A 17,597-nucleotide genomic window follows, 5' to 3' on the forward strand; every position below is an offset into this window, starting at 1 on the left:
AGATGTTGGCAATTTAATCTCTGGTTCCTCTGCCTTTTCTAAAACCAGCTTGAACATTTGGATGTTCACAGTTCACATATTGTTGAAGCCTGGCTTGGAGAATTTTGAACATTACTAGCGTGTGGTATAAATGCAATTGGGCAGTAGTTTGAGCACTAGAGATAACTTATTGTATCATCTGCTTGGCAAAGCCACCATCTGTTTGCCAGGCATTTGTTCTCCTCACCTTCCTGTGAATTTTCTTCCTCTCCTTCCAATCCCAGACCCTTTTCTCCTTCTCCTTAGCTAAGAATGTAATATAAACACAATTGCCACTGTGTCTTTGAGTTTTCACGTCTTTGTGGGGCACTGTCAAATATGAAACTGAATTTGCTTTTCTTCTGTTAATCTGGTTTGTGTTCTTGAATTATTAGACCAAAGGACACAGAGGAAAAGAAGGGAAACATTTTCCACCCCTACATATGTATGCAATTACTCACTGGAGAGATTAGTTGAAATGGAGAGGTAACTTCTGACACAAATGCAAGTGAAAAGAATAACCATTTTGCCTCCAAAGGAGAATGTGAAGACTGAATATTCCACAAAGAGATATTATGGATGACCAATTATAGTACTGCTCCCAAAATCAATAATTCTCTCAAGAGGAGTGATAGGCTGATGCTGAAATGTAGATATTCTTATGATCTACTGCAGAATGGTGACAAAGTGTAATCCATTTACCACAAATAATGCTAGCAAATGATTCAACCAGCTCAGTGCTACTCAGTTCTTCTGGGTAAGGTTCAAGGTCCATACTTTTGAATAATTCTGAAAAGTAAGGATGTGTTTCTTGGTGTCCCATTCATTGTCTTATGTCTGTACATCACAAATACAATAGATTGGGTTGCTTCTACTTCAATAGCACTAGAATGGCACCTTTAAATCATTGTGGTTGTCTTGTTTCTGATGAAACAGAATTGAGAATAGGTGTAGTATGAAGAACTGAGATGATGATGAAAGAATGTGATATCTCCATGTAGTAAATAGACTTACTTTGAAAGATTAGAGTATTCCCAAATTCTGCAGTATTTTTGTCACAGTTTAATACCTAACTAACAGTCAATCATCATTTGTGTGCTCTTTGTCACTGAATTGGGAAAACGTTGATAAGGTCTTTAGAGAACTATGTGTGCTAAATTGCTTCAGTCCTATCTGACTCTTTATGATGCCATGGACCATATCCTGCTGTGCTCCTCTGTCCATGGGATTCTCCAGGCAAGAATACTGGAGTGTGTTGCCATGCCCTCCTTCCAGGCATCTTCCTGACCCAGGGACCGAACCTGTGTCTCCTGCAACTCCCGCACTGAAGGTGGAGTCTTTCCTGCTGAGCCACCAGGAAGGCCCTTATAATACTATATCACAGAGGGAAAAATAGGTCTGGGATTGAGCTTTCAGGTACTGTTTTGTATCATCTTTTTAATGGGTTCTACAATTTAGCAAGTAAATTTGTCCTCTAAATGGAATGGATATAAGGCTAGATATTCTAAAGTCTATTCAAATTCCCTATTTGAATATTCCAAATTCAAAGTCTATTCAAATGGGTATATCTGTCCTTTTCTCTTTTGCCTTTTACTTCTCTTCTAATCACAGCTATTTTTAAGGCCTCCTCAAACAACCATTTTGCCTTTTTGCATTTCTTTTCCTTGGGGATGGTTTGATCACTGCCTCTTGTACAACATTTTGAACTTTTGTCCATAATTTTCAGGCATGTTGTCTATCAGTCTAATCCCTTGAATCAATTTCTCACTTCCACTCTATAATCATAAAGGATTTGATTTAGGTCATAACTGAATGGTCTAGTGTTTTTCCTTACTTTCTTCAATTTAATTCTGAATTTGGCAATAAGGAGTTCATGATCTGAGCCACAGTCAGCTCCTGGTCTTGTTTTTGCTGCCTGTATAGAGCTTCTCCATCATTGACTGCAAAGAATATAGTCAATCTGATTTCAGTATTGACCATCTGGTGATGTCCATGTGTAGAGTCTTCCTTTGTTTTTGGAAGAGGGTGTTTTCAACTTAAGTGCCCATTCACAAATGATTGGATTAAGACACATACAGTGGAATATTACTTAACCATGAAAATAATGAAATATTGCCATTTGCAGCAATGTGGATGGACCTAGAGAATATTATGCTTAGTGAAATAGTCAGACGTGTGTGTGTGCGCGTGCTAAGCTTCTGCTGCTGCTGCTAAGTCGCTTCAGTCGTGTCCGACTCTGCGCGACCCCAGAGACGGCAGCCCACCAGGCTCCCCTGTCCCTGGGATTCTCCAGGCAAGAACACGGGAGTGGGTTGCCATTTCCTTCTCCAATGCATGAAAGTGAAAAGTGAAAGGGAAATCGCTCAGTCGTCTCCGACTCTTAGCGACCCCATGGACTGCAGCTTACCAGGCTCCTCCGTCCATGGGATTTTCCAGGCAAGAGTACTGGAGTGGGGAGCGATCACCTTCTCCGAAGCTTCTTCAGTCCTGTCCAACTCTTTGTGACCATATGGACTGCAGCCTGCCATGCTCCTCTGTCCATGGGGTTCTCCAGGCAAGAATAACTGGAGTGTGTTGTCACACCCGCCTTCCGGGCATCTTCCTGACCCAGGGATCAAATCGGTGTCCCCTCAACTCCTGCATTGCAGGTGGATTCTTTACTGCTGAGTCACCGGGGAAGGCCCTTTATAATACTATATCACAGAGGGAAAAATAGGTCTGGGATTGAGCTTTCAGGTACTGTTTCGTATCATCTTTTTAATGGGTTCTACAATTTAGCAAGTAAATTTGTCTTCTAAATGGAATGGACATAAGGATAGATAGTCTAAAGTCTATTCAAATTCCCTGTGTATTCATTTGGGTTATTGACATTAACTGATGGCTCTCTTCTATTGCTAGTGTTTCTTGACACACAGATATTTATTCCCATAAACTAAGGAAAATCATGACTACTTTGCACGTGTTGATTTTACACTGGGCACATTATCGAATTTGGAACAAAACTCAAGCTATTCATAGCACAATTTCCCTCATCCCTATCTTGTAGTCACTACACCAGGGAAAGTCACATTAGATTCCTTACTTATAACTGCTCTTAGTAGCTGAGGAGTTCATGGGTTCATTTTTCTTATTATTATCTTTCCTTATAAAAATTTGATTCAAGTGAAAACCTCAGTTTCTTTTATTGGAGAAATATTGACAGCTAAGAAAATAGGGTTTGATGTGACAGAAATCTGGTACTGTAATTATTCAGACTGCCTTTTTCCACTGGGATTTCTAAATTTTAAAACATAATCTATTTCTAGGGAGAAAATACATTAATAATTAGAAAAGAATAATTATGAAATTCTCCCAAAATAAGTTATTGAAGAAAGTAAATGGAAATTTATAAAAGTGAAAATTTTAACTTTCGCCTGTGTTGTAAGATGAAAATCTTACCAACTTTAGATGTTTAAGCACAAGCTCTGACCAAGTTTTGACTGAGCACTAAGCTGTGCTGGCTCAGATGTAAATAAACAAGAATTTAAAAAAGAAATGAGTGGAGACATCAAAATCAGCACACTGCTGAGGAAAGTGGCTGTAGAATCTATTCCGTGCTGCGTGCTAAGTCACCTCAGTCGTGTCCATCTCTTGCGAACCCATGGACCTTAGCCTGCCAGGCTCCTCTGTCCATGGGATTCTCCAGGCAAGAGTACTGGAGTGGGTTTCGATGCCCTCTTCCAGGGGATCTTCCCGACCCAGAGATTGAACCTGCATCTCTCTTATGTCTTCTGCATTGGCAGGTGGGTTCTTTACCACTAGTGCCACCCGGGAAGCCCAGTTAATCATTAAAACAAATGATTACAAACAAAACAAAGCAAAAAGGCAGAAACAAACCTCCTTCAGGAAGAGATCAGAATTTAGAGAAACTGTATTACCTGAATGTTCAGTTTCTAATAAAATGGTCAATTAAATATGCCAAGAAGCAGGGAAGTGTGCCACACATGCAGAAAAAAAAAAAAAAAAAGCAGTTTATTTTCAAAAATTTCTGAATGTACCCACGTGTTGGACATAGCAAACAAAGCAACAGTTGAAAATATATTCTTTATGATGAGTCACTAGGAGAGTTCAACAGCAAGTGGCATTTTACAAAAGAAAGAATCAGGTAACAGGAAGATAAATTCATAGAAACCATCAATCTGTAGAATAGAAAAACAATATAATGAAGAAAATTAAAAATTCTTCTCAGAGACCCACGAAAAACTTTGATTATATCAACATATGTACAAGAAGGAGAGGAGAGAAAAGGGTAGAAAAAGATAATTGAAGAAGCTGTGGCCAAAACATTCCCAAACTTGATGAAAAACAATTTATGCATTTATGTGGCTCAATGGACTTCCCTGGTAGCTCAGTCAGTAAAGAGTCCGCCTGCAATGCAGGAGACCTGAGTTCAATCCTGCAGTTGGGAAGAGCCACTGGAGGAGGGCATAGCAACCCGTTCCAACTTTCTTGCTGGAGAATCCCCAGGGACAGAGGAGCCTGTCGGGCTGCAGTCCACAGGGTCGCAGAGATTCAGACATGACTGAGTGACTAAGCACACATGCAGCTCAACCAACAACAAATAAAAGCATGAATGGACTTACAGCAAGGTATGTCATTGCAAACTATTGAAACACAAATTTTAGGATTATTCTTTTTGTATCTGTGCAAAATGCCTTTGGTATTTTGATGGGAAGTGTATTGGATCTGTAGATAACTTTGGGTACTGTGGACACTTCAATGATGCTGTTTCTCTCCATCCAGAAACATGAGGCATCTTTCCATTTGTTTGTGTCTTTTTTGATTTCAGCAAATTCATGTAGCTTCCATTGTACATATCTTTCATTTCCTTCATTAAATTTATTCCCAAGTATTCTATTATTTCTGTTGTTATTGTAAATGAGGTAGTTGTCTTCTATTTTTAGGTGTTTTGTCACTAATGTGAAGGAATACAACTGACTGTATTGATTTTGTATCCTGCAAATTCACTGAGATTATTGATTAACTCCAACAGGGTTTTGGCTGACATTTAGGATTTACTATGAATGCAAAAGTAGGAAGTCAAGAAACACCTGGAGTAACAGGCAAATGTGGCCTTGGAAAACGGAATGAAGCAGGGCAAAGACTAATAGAGTTTTGCCAAGAAAATGCACTGGTCATAGCAAACACCCTCTTCCAACAACACAAGAGAAGACTCTATACATGGACATCACCAGATGGTCAACACCAAAATCAGATTGATTATATTCTTTGCAGCCAAAGATGGAGAAGCTCTGTACAGTCAGCAAAAACAAGACCAGGAGCTGACTGTGGCTCAGATCATGAACTCCTTATTGCCAAATTCAGACTAAAATTGAAGAAAGTAGGGAAAACCACCAGACCATTCAGGTATGACCTAAATCAAATGCCTTATGATTATACAGTGGAAGTGAGAAATAGATTTAAGGGCCTAGATCTGATAGATAGAGTACCTGATGAACTATGGAATGAGGTTCATGACATTGTACAGGAGACAGGGATCAAGACCATCCCCATGGAAAAGAAATGCAAAAAGCAAAATGGCTGTCTGGGGAGGCCTTACAAATAGCTGTGAAAAGAAGAGAAGCGAAAAGCAAAGGAGAAAAGGAAAGATATAAACATCTGAATGCAGAGTTCCAAAGAATAGCAAGGAGAGATAAGAAAGCCTTCTTCAGCGATCAATGCAAAGAAATAGAGGAAAACAACAGAATGGGAAAGACTAGAGATCTCTTCAAGAAAATCAGAGATACCAAAGGAACATTTCATGCAAAGACGAGCTCGATAAAGGACAGAAATGGTATGGACCTAACAGAAGCAGAAGATATTAAGAAGAGATGGCAAGAATACACAGAAAAACTGTACAAAAAAGATCTTCACGACCCAGATAATCACGAGGGTGTGATCACTGACCTAGAGCCAGACTTCCTGGAATGTGAAGTCAAATGGGCCTTAGAAAGCATCACTACGAACAAAGCTAGAGGAGGTGATGGAATTCCAGTGGAGCTATTTCAAATCCTGAAAGATGATGCTGTGAAAGTGCTGCACTCAATATGCCAGCAAATTTGGAAAACTCAGCAGTGGCCACAGGACTGGAAAAGGTCAGTTTTCATTCCAATCCGAAAGAAAGGCAATGCCAAAGAACGCTCAAACTACCGCACAATTACAGTCATCTCACACGCTAGTAAAGTAATGCTCCAAATTCTCCAAGGCAGGCTTCAGCAATATGTGAACCGTGAACTTCCTGATGTTCAAGTTGGTTTTAGAAAAGGAAGAGGAACCAGAGATCAAATTGCCAACATCTGCTGGATCATCAAAAAAGCAAGAGAGTTCCAGAAAAACATCTATTTCTGCTTTATTGACTATGCCAAAGCCTTTGACTGTGTGGATCACAATAAACTGTGGAAAATTCTGAAAGAGATGGGAATACCAGACCACCTGATCTGCCTCTTGAGAAACCTATATGCAGGTCAGGAAGCAACAGTTAGAACTGGACATGGAACAACAGACTGATTCCAAATAGGAAAAGGAGTACGTCAAGGATGTATATTGTCACCCTGTTTATTTAACTTATATGCAGAGTACATCATGAAAAATGCTGGGCTGGAAGAAGCACAAGCTGGAATCAAGATTGCCGGGAGAAATATCAATAACCTCAGATATGCAGATGACACCACCCTTATGGCAGAAAGTGAAGAGGAACTCAAAAGCCTCTTGACGAAAGTGAAAGAGGAGAGTGAAAAAGTTGGCTTAAAGCTCAACATTCAGAAAACACAGATCATGGCATCCAATCCCATCACTTCATGGGAAATAGATGGGGAAACAGTGGAAACAGTGTCAGACTTTATTTTTCTGGGCTCCAAAATCACTGCAGATGGTGACTGCAGCCATGAAATTAAAAGACACTTACTCCTTGGAAGGGAAGTTATGACCAACCTAGATATCATATTGAAAAGCAGAGACATTACTTTGCCAACAAAGGTCCGTCTAGTCAAGGCTATGGTTTTTCCTGTGGTCATGTATGGATGTGAGAGTTGGACTGTGAAGAAGGCTGAGCACCGAAGAATTGATGCTTTTGAACTGTGGTGTTGGAGAAGACTCTTGAGAGTCCCTTGGACTGCAAGGAGATCCAACCAGTCCATTCTAAGGAGATCAGCCCTGGGATTTCTTTGGAAGGAATGATGCTAAAGCTGAAACTCCAGTACTTTGGCCACCTCATGCAAAGAGTTGACTCATTGGAAAAGACTCTGATGCTGGGAGGGATTGGGGGCAAGAGGAGAAGGGGACGACAGAGGATGAGATGGCTGGATGGCATCACTGACTCGATGGACTAAGTCTGAGTGAACTATGGGAGTTGGTGATAGACAGGGAGGCCTGGCGTGCTGCGCCTCATGGGGTCGCAAAGAGTCGGACGTGACTGAGTGACTGATCTGATCTGATCTTATTTACAAAATTGTAACATCTGTCAATTGCAACAAGTTTACTCATTCCTTTCTGATTTGGATTACTTGTATTGCTTTGCCTTGCCTAACTGTTCTGGTAGGACTTACAATATTATGTTGAATGGGAGCCAGGAGAGTAGGCATCCTTGTCTTGTTCCTGTTTCTAGAGGAAAGGTTTTAAACTTTTCTTCCTGAGGATGATGTTAGCTGTGAGTTTGTTGTATGTGGTTTTTATTAAGTTGAAATATTTTCCTTCTATACCCAATCTAGTAATGCTTTATTTCTTTACAAAATTATTTATTTTTAAAAACTCTTTTCCTGTATCTATTGAGATTATATTATTTTTATTACCCTTCATATAATTGATTTGATATATTATAATTATTGGTTTCCTTTTGGTGAACCATCTTTGATGCCAGGGATGAAGCTCACCTGGCCACAGTGTGTAATTTTTTTTAATATGTTCTTAAATTCAGCTTGCTAATATTTTGTAGAGAACTTTTGCATCTATATTCATCAGGGATACTGATAAATGGTTTTCATTGCTTGTGGTATTTTTATGTGTTTTTGGCCAGGGTATTTCTGGCCTCTTACTATAAGTTTGCAAATATTCCCTTGTCCTTGATACTTTGGAAGATTTTAGGAGAATTTGTGTTAGTTTTTAGATATCTGATAGACTTCAGTAGTAAAAACCTCATATCCTGGTGTTTTCTTTATTGGGAAGCTTTTGATTACATATTTAATCTCAGTGTTTTTCTATTCAGATTATTTACTTCTTTCTCATTTGGTCTTGGTAGATTGTATTTCTAGAACTATATACGTTTCTGCTGGGTTATGTATTCAATGGCATGTCATTGTTCGTAATGATGTCTATGATTCTACGTGTTTCTGTAGTATCCCCTGCAATGTCTCCTTTTCCATTTCTAATTGTATTTATTTCAGTCTTCTCTCTTTTTATCTCAATCTAGTTAACAGCTGGTCAATTTTATTTATCTTAAAGAACCAGGTCTTTAATTGACCCTTTTTTCGTTTGTTTGTTTTTCTTGTTTATGATTCATTTTGTTCCACTTTGATCTTTATTGCTTTTTCCTTTAGATTTAGAGTGATTATTGACATGGAAGGAATTACTACTCCCACCTTCTTTTTTGACTTCTAGATATTTTATAACTCCATTTTTCCTCTTTCTTTCTTTGTGAATTAGTGGTTTTTCCATAGTAACATGCTAGGTCCCCCTTTCTTTTATGTTTCATATCTTTAGTCTAGAAGCTTACATAAAACATCAAATAGCTTAAAATATTCTTTTTTTCTGCTGATAAAAACTTATCTTTATTTACCTTTAATGGATTTACCCTTTTACTCCTCACCTTTTGTATTTTGATGCCATAGATTGCCTCTTTTACATTCTACAAAATTCATAACTATTTATGTAGGTTCTATTATCACTTCTTCATGCTTCACAGAATTTGATGGGACTTTTCTATGCTCTAGGAAAGCAAATCTGCACCCTACCATATCCCACCTCTTTTCTTTCTTTTCTTTCCCACAATGCTCTTAGCTAAAACTGAACTATAATTAACATTGTACAAAATTAATGTATGTTATGTATATAGTTGGTAAATTTTGTAAAATATGTATATTGTATATCCATAAAACAGCATACTATTCAGGAATAAAACTGGAAAAAAATGTTAATACAATGGTACAACATGAATGAACTTCAATGTCCAGAAAAGTCAAGTTATAGAGACAGAAATTATGCTCTTTACTTTCTTAGTATGTGCCTGGGTCTTGGGCATAAGAATGGGGATTAATCATCTTGATGAACCACCCTGTTTTGCTTCCCAGATGGTGCTAGTGGTAAAGAAGCCACCTGCCAATGCAGGAGATATAAGAGACACGGGTTCATTCCCTGGGTTGGGAAGATCCCCTGAAGGAGGGCATGGCAACCCACTCCAGTATTCTTGCTTGGAGAATCACATGGACAGAGGAGCCTGGTGAGCTGCAGCCCACAGGGTCGCCATAACTGAAGTGACTTAGCATGAACACATGCACCCTGTTTTGCATAATCTGGTTAGAAGTAGATTATTCTTACATGTAACAAAGTGCTTAAACAAGATGCAAGGAGAAAGAGTTTCAAAAATGAGAGAAAACTCTAGATTCCTGTTCTTCACAAAGGGATGAATATGTATATATCTGTGCAGTAAAAATACACCAATTTCATGGAAATGGAAATGTTTCTTGTCTGAAAAAAGAAATGTAGTAAAGGTAAAATTTTAATTGCAGAAAATTGAGTTCACTGAAGTAATCAGAAAGTTTTAAAGTAAAATTACGAGATTATAGAATGTGACTATTTTTTAGGATTTTTAAAATTTGTTTCAAATGGTTATGAAGCATATTTGAACTGATTTCCATTTCCACAATTTATTTAAGAGAACATTTATTTTACCTTAGTCTCTCTTAACATTGAGCATTACTTAGTTTTTAAACTTTTGCTTTTTTTGAATCAATATTTTGTCATTTCTATAAACTTCAAGAGTTTGGGGGGAGAGATCTGCTCTAACAGAATGATTTCATGTTTATTAGTTATTTCATAAACTTCATTAACATTTGACAAGATGCACAATATTTCACAAATCATACAAGTACAGCTTCATGATATTGAAAAAGGGACCACATCTAAGGAACCAGTACTAAGATCAAAAAATAGAGTATTACCAACACCCAGGATCCAATACCAACATGCAATACTTTGAGCACCTGATGCGAAGAACTGCTAAGTCACTTCAGTGGTGTCCGACTCTGTGCGATCCCATAGACGGCAGCCCACCAGGCTCCCCCGTCCCTGGGATTCTCCAGGCAAGAACACTAGAGTGGGTTGCCATTTCTTTCTCCAATGCAGGGAAGTGAAAAGTGAAAGTAAAGTCACTCAGTCGTGCCCGACTCTTAGCGACCCCATTAACTACAGCCTACCAGGCTCCTCCGTCCATGGGATTTTCCAGGCAAGAGTACTGGAGTGGGGTGCCATCGCCTTCTCCGGATTCGAAGAACTGACTCACTGCAAAAGGCCCTGATGCTGGGAAAGATTGAAGGCAGGAGGAGAAGGGGATGACAGAAGATGAGACGGTTGGAAAGCATCACTGACTCGATGGACTTGAGTTTGAGCATGCTCTGGGAGTTGGTGATGGACAGGAAAGCTGGCGTGCTGCAGTCCATGGAGGTCACAGAGAGTTGGACATGGCTGAGTGACTGAATTGACTGAACACCCAGAAATGATCTCATTTTCCTGACCAATTACTATATTTCTCCCTCTGCAAAGCTAACTACACCCCTTCTAAATCCATAGTTTAAATTTATCAATTTTCCTGTCTTGTATAATGAATTCTGAAACGAACATATGGATTTTCTTCCAGTGCATACCATGTTTCTGGGGTTAACATATGTTTACCATGTAATGGTAATTCTTGCATCCTTACTGATGTATGCTGCTGCCAAGTTGCTTCAGTCGTGTCCGACTCTGTGCGACCCCACTGACGGCAGCCCACCAGGCTCCCCCGTCCCTGGGATTCTCCAGGCAAGAACACTGGAGTGGGTTGCCATTTCCTTCTCCAATGCATGAAAGTGAAAAGTGAAAGTGAAGATGCTCAGTCGTGTCTGACTCTTCGAGACCCCATGGACTCTAGCCTACCAGGCTCCTCCATCCATGGGATTTTCCAGGCAAGAGTACTGGAGTGGGGTGCCATTGCCTTCTCCTACTGATGTATAGAGTTTACTTATATGAAATACTACAATTTACTTACTTATTTTACTGTACTTGAGTATGGAGTTGTTTTTATTTATTGACTGTTATGGAGGGTGACGGACCGTGCAGAAGCGTGGCCAAGGGGAGCTACCTCTCATCCACATCAGGGGTGGCAGCCGAGAGGAACTACCCCACGACGGAGGACAGGAGCGGTGGCCAAGAGCGCCAGGCTGCAACGACGCAGGAAGGGTGAGAGGAGATATCCCTCATCCAAGGTAAGGAGCAGCAGCTGCACTTTGCTGGAGCAGCCATGAAGAGATACCCCACGTCCAATGTAAGAGAAATCCGAGTAAGACAGTAGGTGTTGCAAGAGGGGAGACACACTGAAACCATCATCACAGAAAACTAGTCAATCTGATCACACGGACCACAGTCTTGTCTAACTCAATGAAACTAAGCCATGCCCTGTGGGGCCACCCAAGATGGGCGGGTCATGGTGGGGAGGTCTGAAAGAATGTGGTCCACTGGAAAAGGGAATGGCAAACCACTTCAGTATTCTTGCCTTGAGAACCCCATGAACAATATGAAAAGGCAAAATGATAGGATACTGAAAGAGGAACTCCCTGGGTCAGTAGGTGCCCAATATACTACTGGAGATCAGTGGAGAAATAACTCCAGAAAGAATGAAGGGATGGAGCCAAAGCAAAAACAATACCCTGTTGTGGATGTGACTGGTGATAGAAGCAAGGTCTGATGCTGTAAACAGCAATATTGAATAGGAACCTGGAATGTCAGGTCCATGAATCAAGGCAAATTGGAAGGGGTCAAACAGGAGATGGCAAGAGTGAACGTCGACATTCTGGGAATCAGCGAACTAAAATGGACTGGAATGGGTGAATTTAACTCAGATGACCATTATATCTACTACTGTGGGCAGGAATCCCTTAGAAGAAATGGAGTAGCCATCATGGTCAACAAAAGAGTCTGAAATGCAGTACTTGGATGCAATCTCAAAAATGACAGAATGATCCCTGTTCGTTGAAGGCAAACCATTCAATATCATAGTAATCCAAGCTCCAACCAGGAACAGTGAAGAAGCTGAAGTTGAACGGTTCTATGAAGACCTACAAGACCTTTAAGAACTAACACCCCAAAAAGATGTCCTTTTCATGATAGGGGACTGGAATGCAAAAGTAGGAAGTCAAGAAACACCTGGAGTAACAGGAAAATTTGGCCTTGGAGTACAGAATGAAGCAGGGCAAAGACTAATAGAGTTTTCCCAAGAGAACACACTGGTCATAGCAAACACCCTCTTCCAACAACACAAGAGAAGACTCTACACATGGACATTACCAGATGGTCAACACCAAAATCAGATTGATTATATTCTTTGCAGCCAAAGATGGAGAAGCTCTATACAGTCAGCAAAAAAAAGAGCAGGAGCTGACTGTGGCTCAGATTATGAACTCCTTATTGCCAAATTCAGACTAAAATAGAAGAAAGTAGGGAAAACCACTAGACCAGGTATGAACTGAATCAAATCCTTTACATTATACAGTGGAAATGAGAAATAGATTTAAGGGCCTAGATCTGATAGATAGAGTGCCTGATGAACTATGGACAGAGGTTCATGACATTGTACAGGAGACAGGGATCAAGACCATCCCCATGGAAAAGAAATGCAAAAAGCAAAATGGCTGTCTGGGGAGGCCTTACAAATAGCTGTGAAAAGAAGAGAAGTGAAAAACAAAAGAGAAAAGGAAAGATATCAGCATCTGAATGCAGAGTTCCAAAGAATAGCAAGGAGAGATAAGAAAGCCTTCCTCAGTGATCAATGCAAAGAAATAGAGGAAAACAACAGAATGGGAAAGACTAGAGATCTCTTCAAGAAAATTAGAGATACCAAGGGAATATTTCATACAAAGATGGGCTCGATAAAGGACAGAAATGGTATGGATCTAACAGAAGCAGAAGATATTAAGAAGAGGTGGCAAGGATACACAGGAGAACTGTACAAAAAAGATCTCCATGACCAAGATAATCACGATGGTGTGATCACTCACTTAGAGCCAGACATCCTGGAATATGAAGTCAAGTGGGCCTTAGAAAGCATCACTATGAACAAAGCTAGTGGAGGTGATGGAATTCAGTTGAGCTATTTCAAATCCTGGAAGATGATGCTGTGAAAGAGCTGCACTCAATATGCCAGCAAATTTGGAAAACTCAGTAGTGGCCACAGGACTGGAAAAGGTCAGTTTTCATTCCAATCCCAAAGAAAGGCAATGCCAAAGAACGCTCAAACTACTGCACAATTGCACTCATCTCACACGCTAGTAAAGTAATGCTCAAAATTCTCCAAGGCAGGCTTCAGCAATACGTGAACCATGAACTTCCAGATGTTCAAGCTGGTTTTAGAAAAGGCAGAGGAACCAGAGATCAAATTGCCAATATCCGCTGGATCATGGAAAAAGCAAGAGAGTTCTGGAAAAACATGTATTTCTGCTTTATTGACTATGCCAAAGCCTTTGACTGTGTGGATCACAATCAACTGTGGAAACTTCTGAAAGAGATGGGAATACCACACCACCTGACCTGCCTCTTGAGAAACCTATATGCAGGTCAGGAAGCAACAGTTAGAACTGGACATGGAACAACAGACTAGGCCCAAATAGGAAAAGGAGTACGTCAAGGCTGTATATTGTCACCCTGCTTATTTAACTTATATGCAGAGTACATCATGAGAAACGTTGGGCTGGAAGAAGCACAAGCTGGAATCAAGATTGCCAGCTTATCCGATAACCTCAGATATGCAGATGACACCACCCTTATGGCAGAAAGTGAAAAGGAACTCAAAAGCCTCTTGACGAAAGTGAAAGAGGAGAGTGAAAAAGTTGGCTTAAAACTCAACATTCAGAAAACTAAGATCATGGCATCTGGTCCCTTCACTTCATGACAAGTAGATGGGGAAACAGTGGAAACAGTGTCAGACTTTATTTTTGGGGGCTCCAAAATCACTGCAGATGGTAATTGCAGCCATGAAATTAAAAGACGGTTATTCCTTGGAAGGAAAGTTATGACCAACCTAGATAGCATATTGAAAAGCAGGGACATTACTTTGCCAGCAAAGGTCCATCTAGTCAAGGCTATTGTTTTTCCAGTGGTCATGTATGGATGTAAGAGTTGGACTGTGAAGAAAGCTGAGCGCTGAAGACTTGATGCTTTTGAACTGTGGTGTTGGAGAAGACTCTTGAGAGTCCCTTGGACTGCAAGGAGATCCAACCAGTCCATTCTAAAAGAAATCAGTCCTGGGTGTTCTTTGGAAGGACTGATGTTGAAGCTGAAACTCCAATACTTTCACCACCTCATGTGAAGAGTTGATCATTGGAAAAGACTCTGATGCTAGGAGGGATTGGTGGCAGAGGGAGAAGGGGATGACAGAGGATGAGATGGCTGGATGGCATCACTGACTCGATGGACATGAGTTTGAGTGAACTCCGGGAGTTGGTGATGGACAGGGAGGCCTGGCGTGCTGCGATTCACGGGGTCGCAAAAGTCAGACACAACTGAGCGAATGAACTGAACTGAACTGAACTGATGGAGCGTGATGCCTTGAGGTGTTTGATTGTGAATTTATAAATTTTATTCATTTTCTTACAACACTTTTATGCTCACAAGGTTTTCTCCATTTAGGAATTAAAAGACATATTTATCTATATTTTTCTTGTTGTTCAAAGTAATTTTATTCTAAGTATTCAACTGTTAAATACACATAGAATTACTTTAGTGAATGATATAGATACAAATATTTCTTTCCATCCAAATAATTAAATAATTAGACCATTAGGTGATCAATCTACCTTTGAAACTTAACTCCTTAGTATAAATTTTGTGAACTGATAAATCATTAAGCAGATGAATCTGCTTCTCAGATGCATGTGATTTCTCTATTTACTCAATAGTCACATTGGTTTTAAGCCAAAATATGAAATTTCAATTAGAAAATTATAGATAAATAATGTATGCCTGCTATGGAAAACACTCTCAAAATATTCATGTTGCATGCTTTCTTTCTTTCACTTTATCATAAAGGCTAACAGTGCAGATTATCCAAATCATTATAATTGGTGAAATGTCAAAGTTTCATTAACGGCATGGAAATGAATCTAAGCACAGTTTACTGATTTTGTTCATTAAGAAAGTTTTATAATTAACATTTGTATGAGAAACACAAATTAATGTGTATATTAAAATACGCTTTCAAGTTGTTAGATTTTTACAATATTTTTATATTTTTCACTGATCCAACTCCTCATCTATTTCCCAGATGAACTTCAAGGGGAAATCTTTCATCTTCCTTTGGAATACTCTGTCAAATCGCTCATTTTGCTGCACAGTCAAGTAATGTTTCCAGTCTCCAATGGTACCTGGTGGGACAAACACAGACAGCCCTGGGTTAGGAGGTAGCACTGTTGGGGCAAAAGCTTCCTTCAATCCACTTTATTATCTTCTCAAGCAGACAAATATCTATTTGTTTTCCATGGAATTTGATGCCTCACTTTCTCTTATACGTGGCTGAGCTAAAAACACACTTAGGACATGATAACACAGAAAATAGAGTTATAATCCACTTCCTTATCTTAAACCTTCACTATCCACTACCATTAATATAGAACTTTGTTAAGAAGGAAAAATAAAGCTAAATATGCAAAGAGATTAGAATATTTGAGTATATCTTACAAAGTTCCACACACCATACTTGGTAAACCACATCTATTATATTACATAATATAGTTCTTAATGATACCCTTCATAGTAAGTATTTTCTTCAACTTTAAAATTGAAAAAAAAAGAGAGAGAGAGAGGCCCAAAGATTTTTAAGTAGAAGAGAGATCAAGATGGTGAGCAAAAGGAGTTGAACCTCAACTCTCCCCAAGAATATATCAAAAATACACCTTCGTGTGGAAGAATTCTCATTGAAACTTTGCTTCTAACTGATTCTTTCTCACTGAAAGACCTCTATCTAGAAACAGGCAGTCAGACTCCTGGAAAACCAGGACTATCAGAAAGTTACAAGGTAGCACACGTATGAAGGGAAGAAGGGCGATCATGCCAGGACCTCTGACCCTTGGGAGAGACTCAGAGGAAAAGGGAGATCATGTGAGAAGACACTGGGGAGTGGACAGATTGAGCCATGATCTGGGCATCTCAGACTTTGGCTGATTGGGAAACCACTGGGACACTTAGAAAGGCTGGAGAACCCTTTGCTCCAGGATTCCAGTATAAAGTATATAAACAACAAGGATACATTGTATAGCACAGGGAATTATAGCAATTACCTTGCAATAATTCATAATGGAGTATAATATGCAAAAATAGTGAATCGCTATGCTGTACATGTATGATGGAGTAGCCATTATAGTCAAAAAAGGAGTCTGAAATGTAGTACTTGGATGCAATCTCAAATACGGCAGAATGATCTCTGTTTATTGCCAAGGCAAACCATTCAATATCATGGTAATCCAAGACTATGCCTTGACCAGTAATTCTGAAGAAGCTGAAGTTGAACACTTCTATGAAGACCTACAAGACCTTCTAGAACTAACACCCCTCCCGTAAAAAAAAAACAAACGTCCTTTGCATTATAGGGGACTGGAATGCAAAAGTAGGAAGTCAAGAAACACCTGGAGTAACAGGAAAATTTGGCCTTGGAGTACAGGACGAAGTAGAGCAAAGGCTAATAAAGTTTTGCCAAGAGAATACACTGGTCATAGCAAACACCCTCTTCCAACAACACAAGAGAAGACTCTACACATGGACATTACCAGATGGTCAACACCAAAATCAGATTGATTACATTCTTTGCAGCCAAAGATGGAGAAGCTCTATACAGTCAGCAAAAACAAGACCAGGAGCTGACTGTGGATCAGATCATGAGCTCCTTATTGCCAAATTCAGACTAAAATTGAACAAAGTAGGGAAAACCACTAGACCATTCAGGTATGACTTAAATCAAATCTCTTATGATTATACAGTAGAAGGGACAAATAGATTCAGGGGATTAGATCTGATAGGCAGATTGCCTGAAGAACTATGGATGGAGATTCGTGACATTGTACAGGAGGCAGTGATCAAGACCATCTCCAAGAAAAGAAACGCAAAAAGGCAAAATGGTTGTCTGAGGAGGCCTTACAAATAGCTGTGAAAAGAAGAGACGTGAAAGGCAAAGGAGAAAAGGACAGATATGCCCATTTGAATGCAGAGTTTCAAAGAATAGCAAGGAGCTATAAGAAAGCCTTCTCCCTCAGTGATCAATACAGAGAAATAGAGGAAAACAATAGAATGGGAAAGACTAAAGATCTCTCCAA

General features: G+C 39.6%; 1 protein-coding gene across 1 annotated transcript in view; it reads right to left on the reverse strand.

Moving 5' to 3' along the window:
• Positions 1 to 4,115: 4,115 nt before the first annotated feature.
• The window catches only part of LOC102279569 (amine sulfotransferase), a 37,445-nt gene continuing 23,963 nt past the window's right edge, over positions 4,116 to 17,597 (reverse strand). Inside the window, exon 5 of the mRNA XM_005896868.2 lies at positions 4,116 to 4,196. Within this exon, the coding sequence (XP_005896930.2) occupies positions 4,116 to 4,196 (81 nt within the window). The remainder of the gene's footprint in view (positions 4,197 to 17,597) is intronic.

This window comes from Bos mutus, chromosome 9 (genome assembly GCF_027580195.1).
Source record: "Bos mutus isolate GX-2022 chromosome 9, NWIPB_WYAK_1.1, whole genome shotgun sequence".
In the NCBI taxonomy this organism is placed as follows: Eukaryota; Metazoa; Chordata; class Mammalia; order Artiodactyla; family Bovidae; genus Bos; species Bos mutus.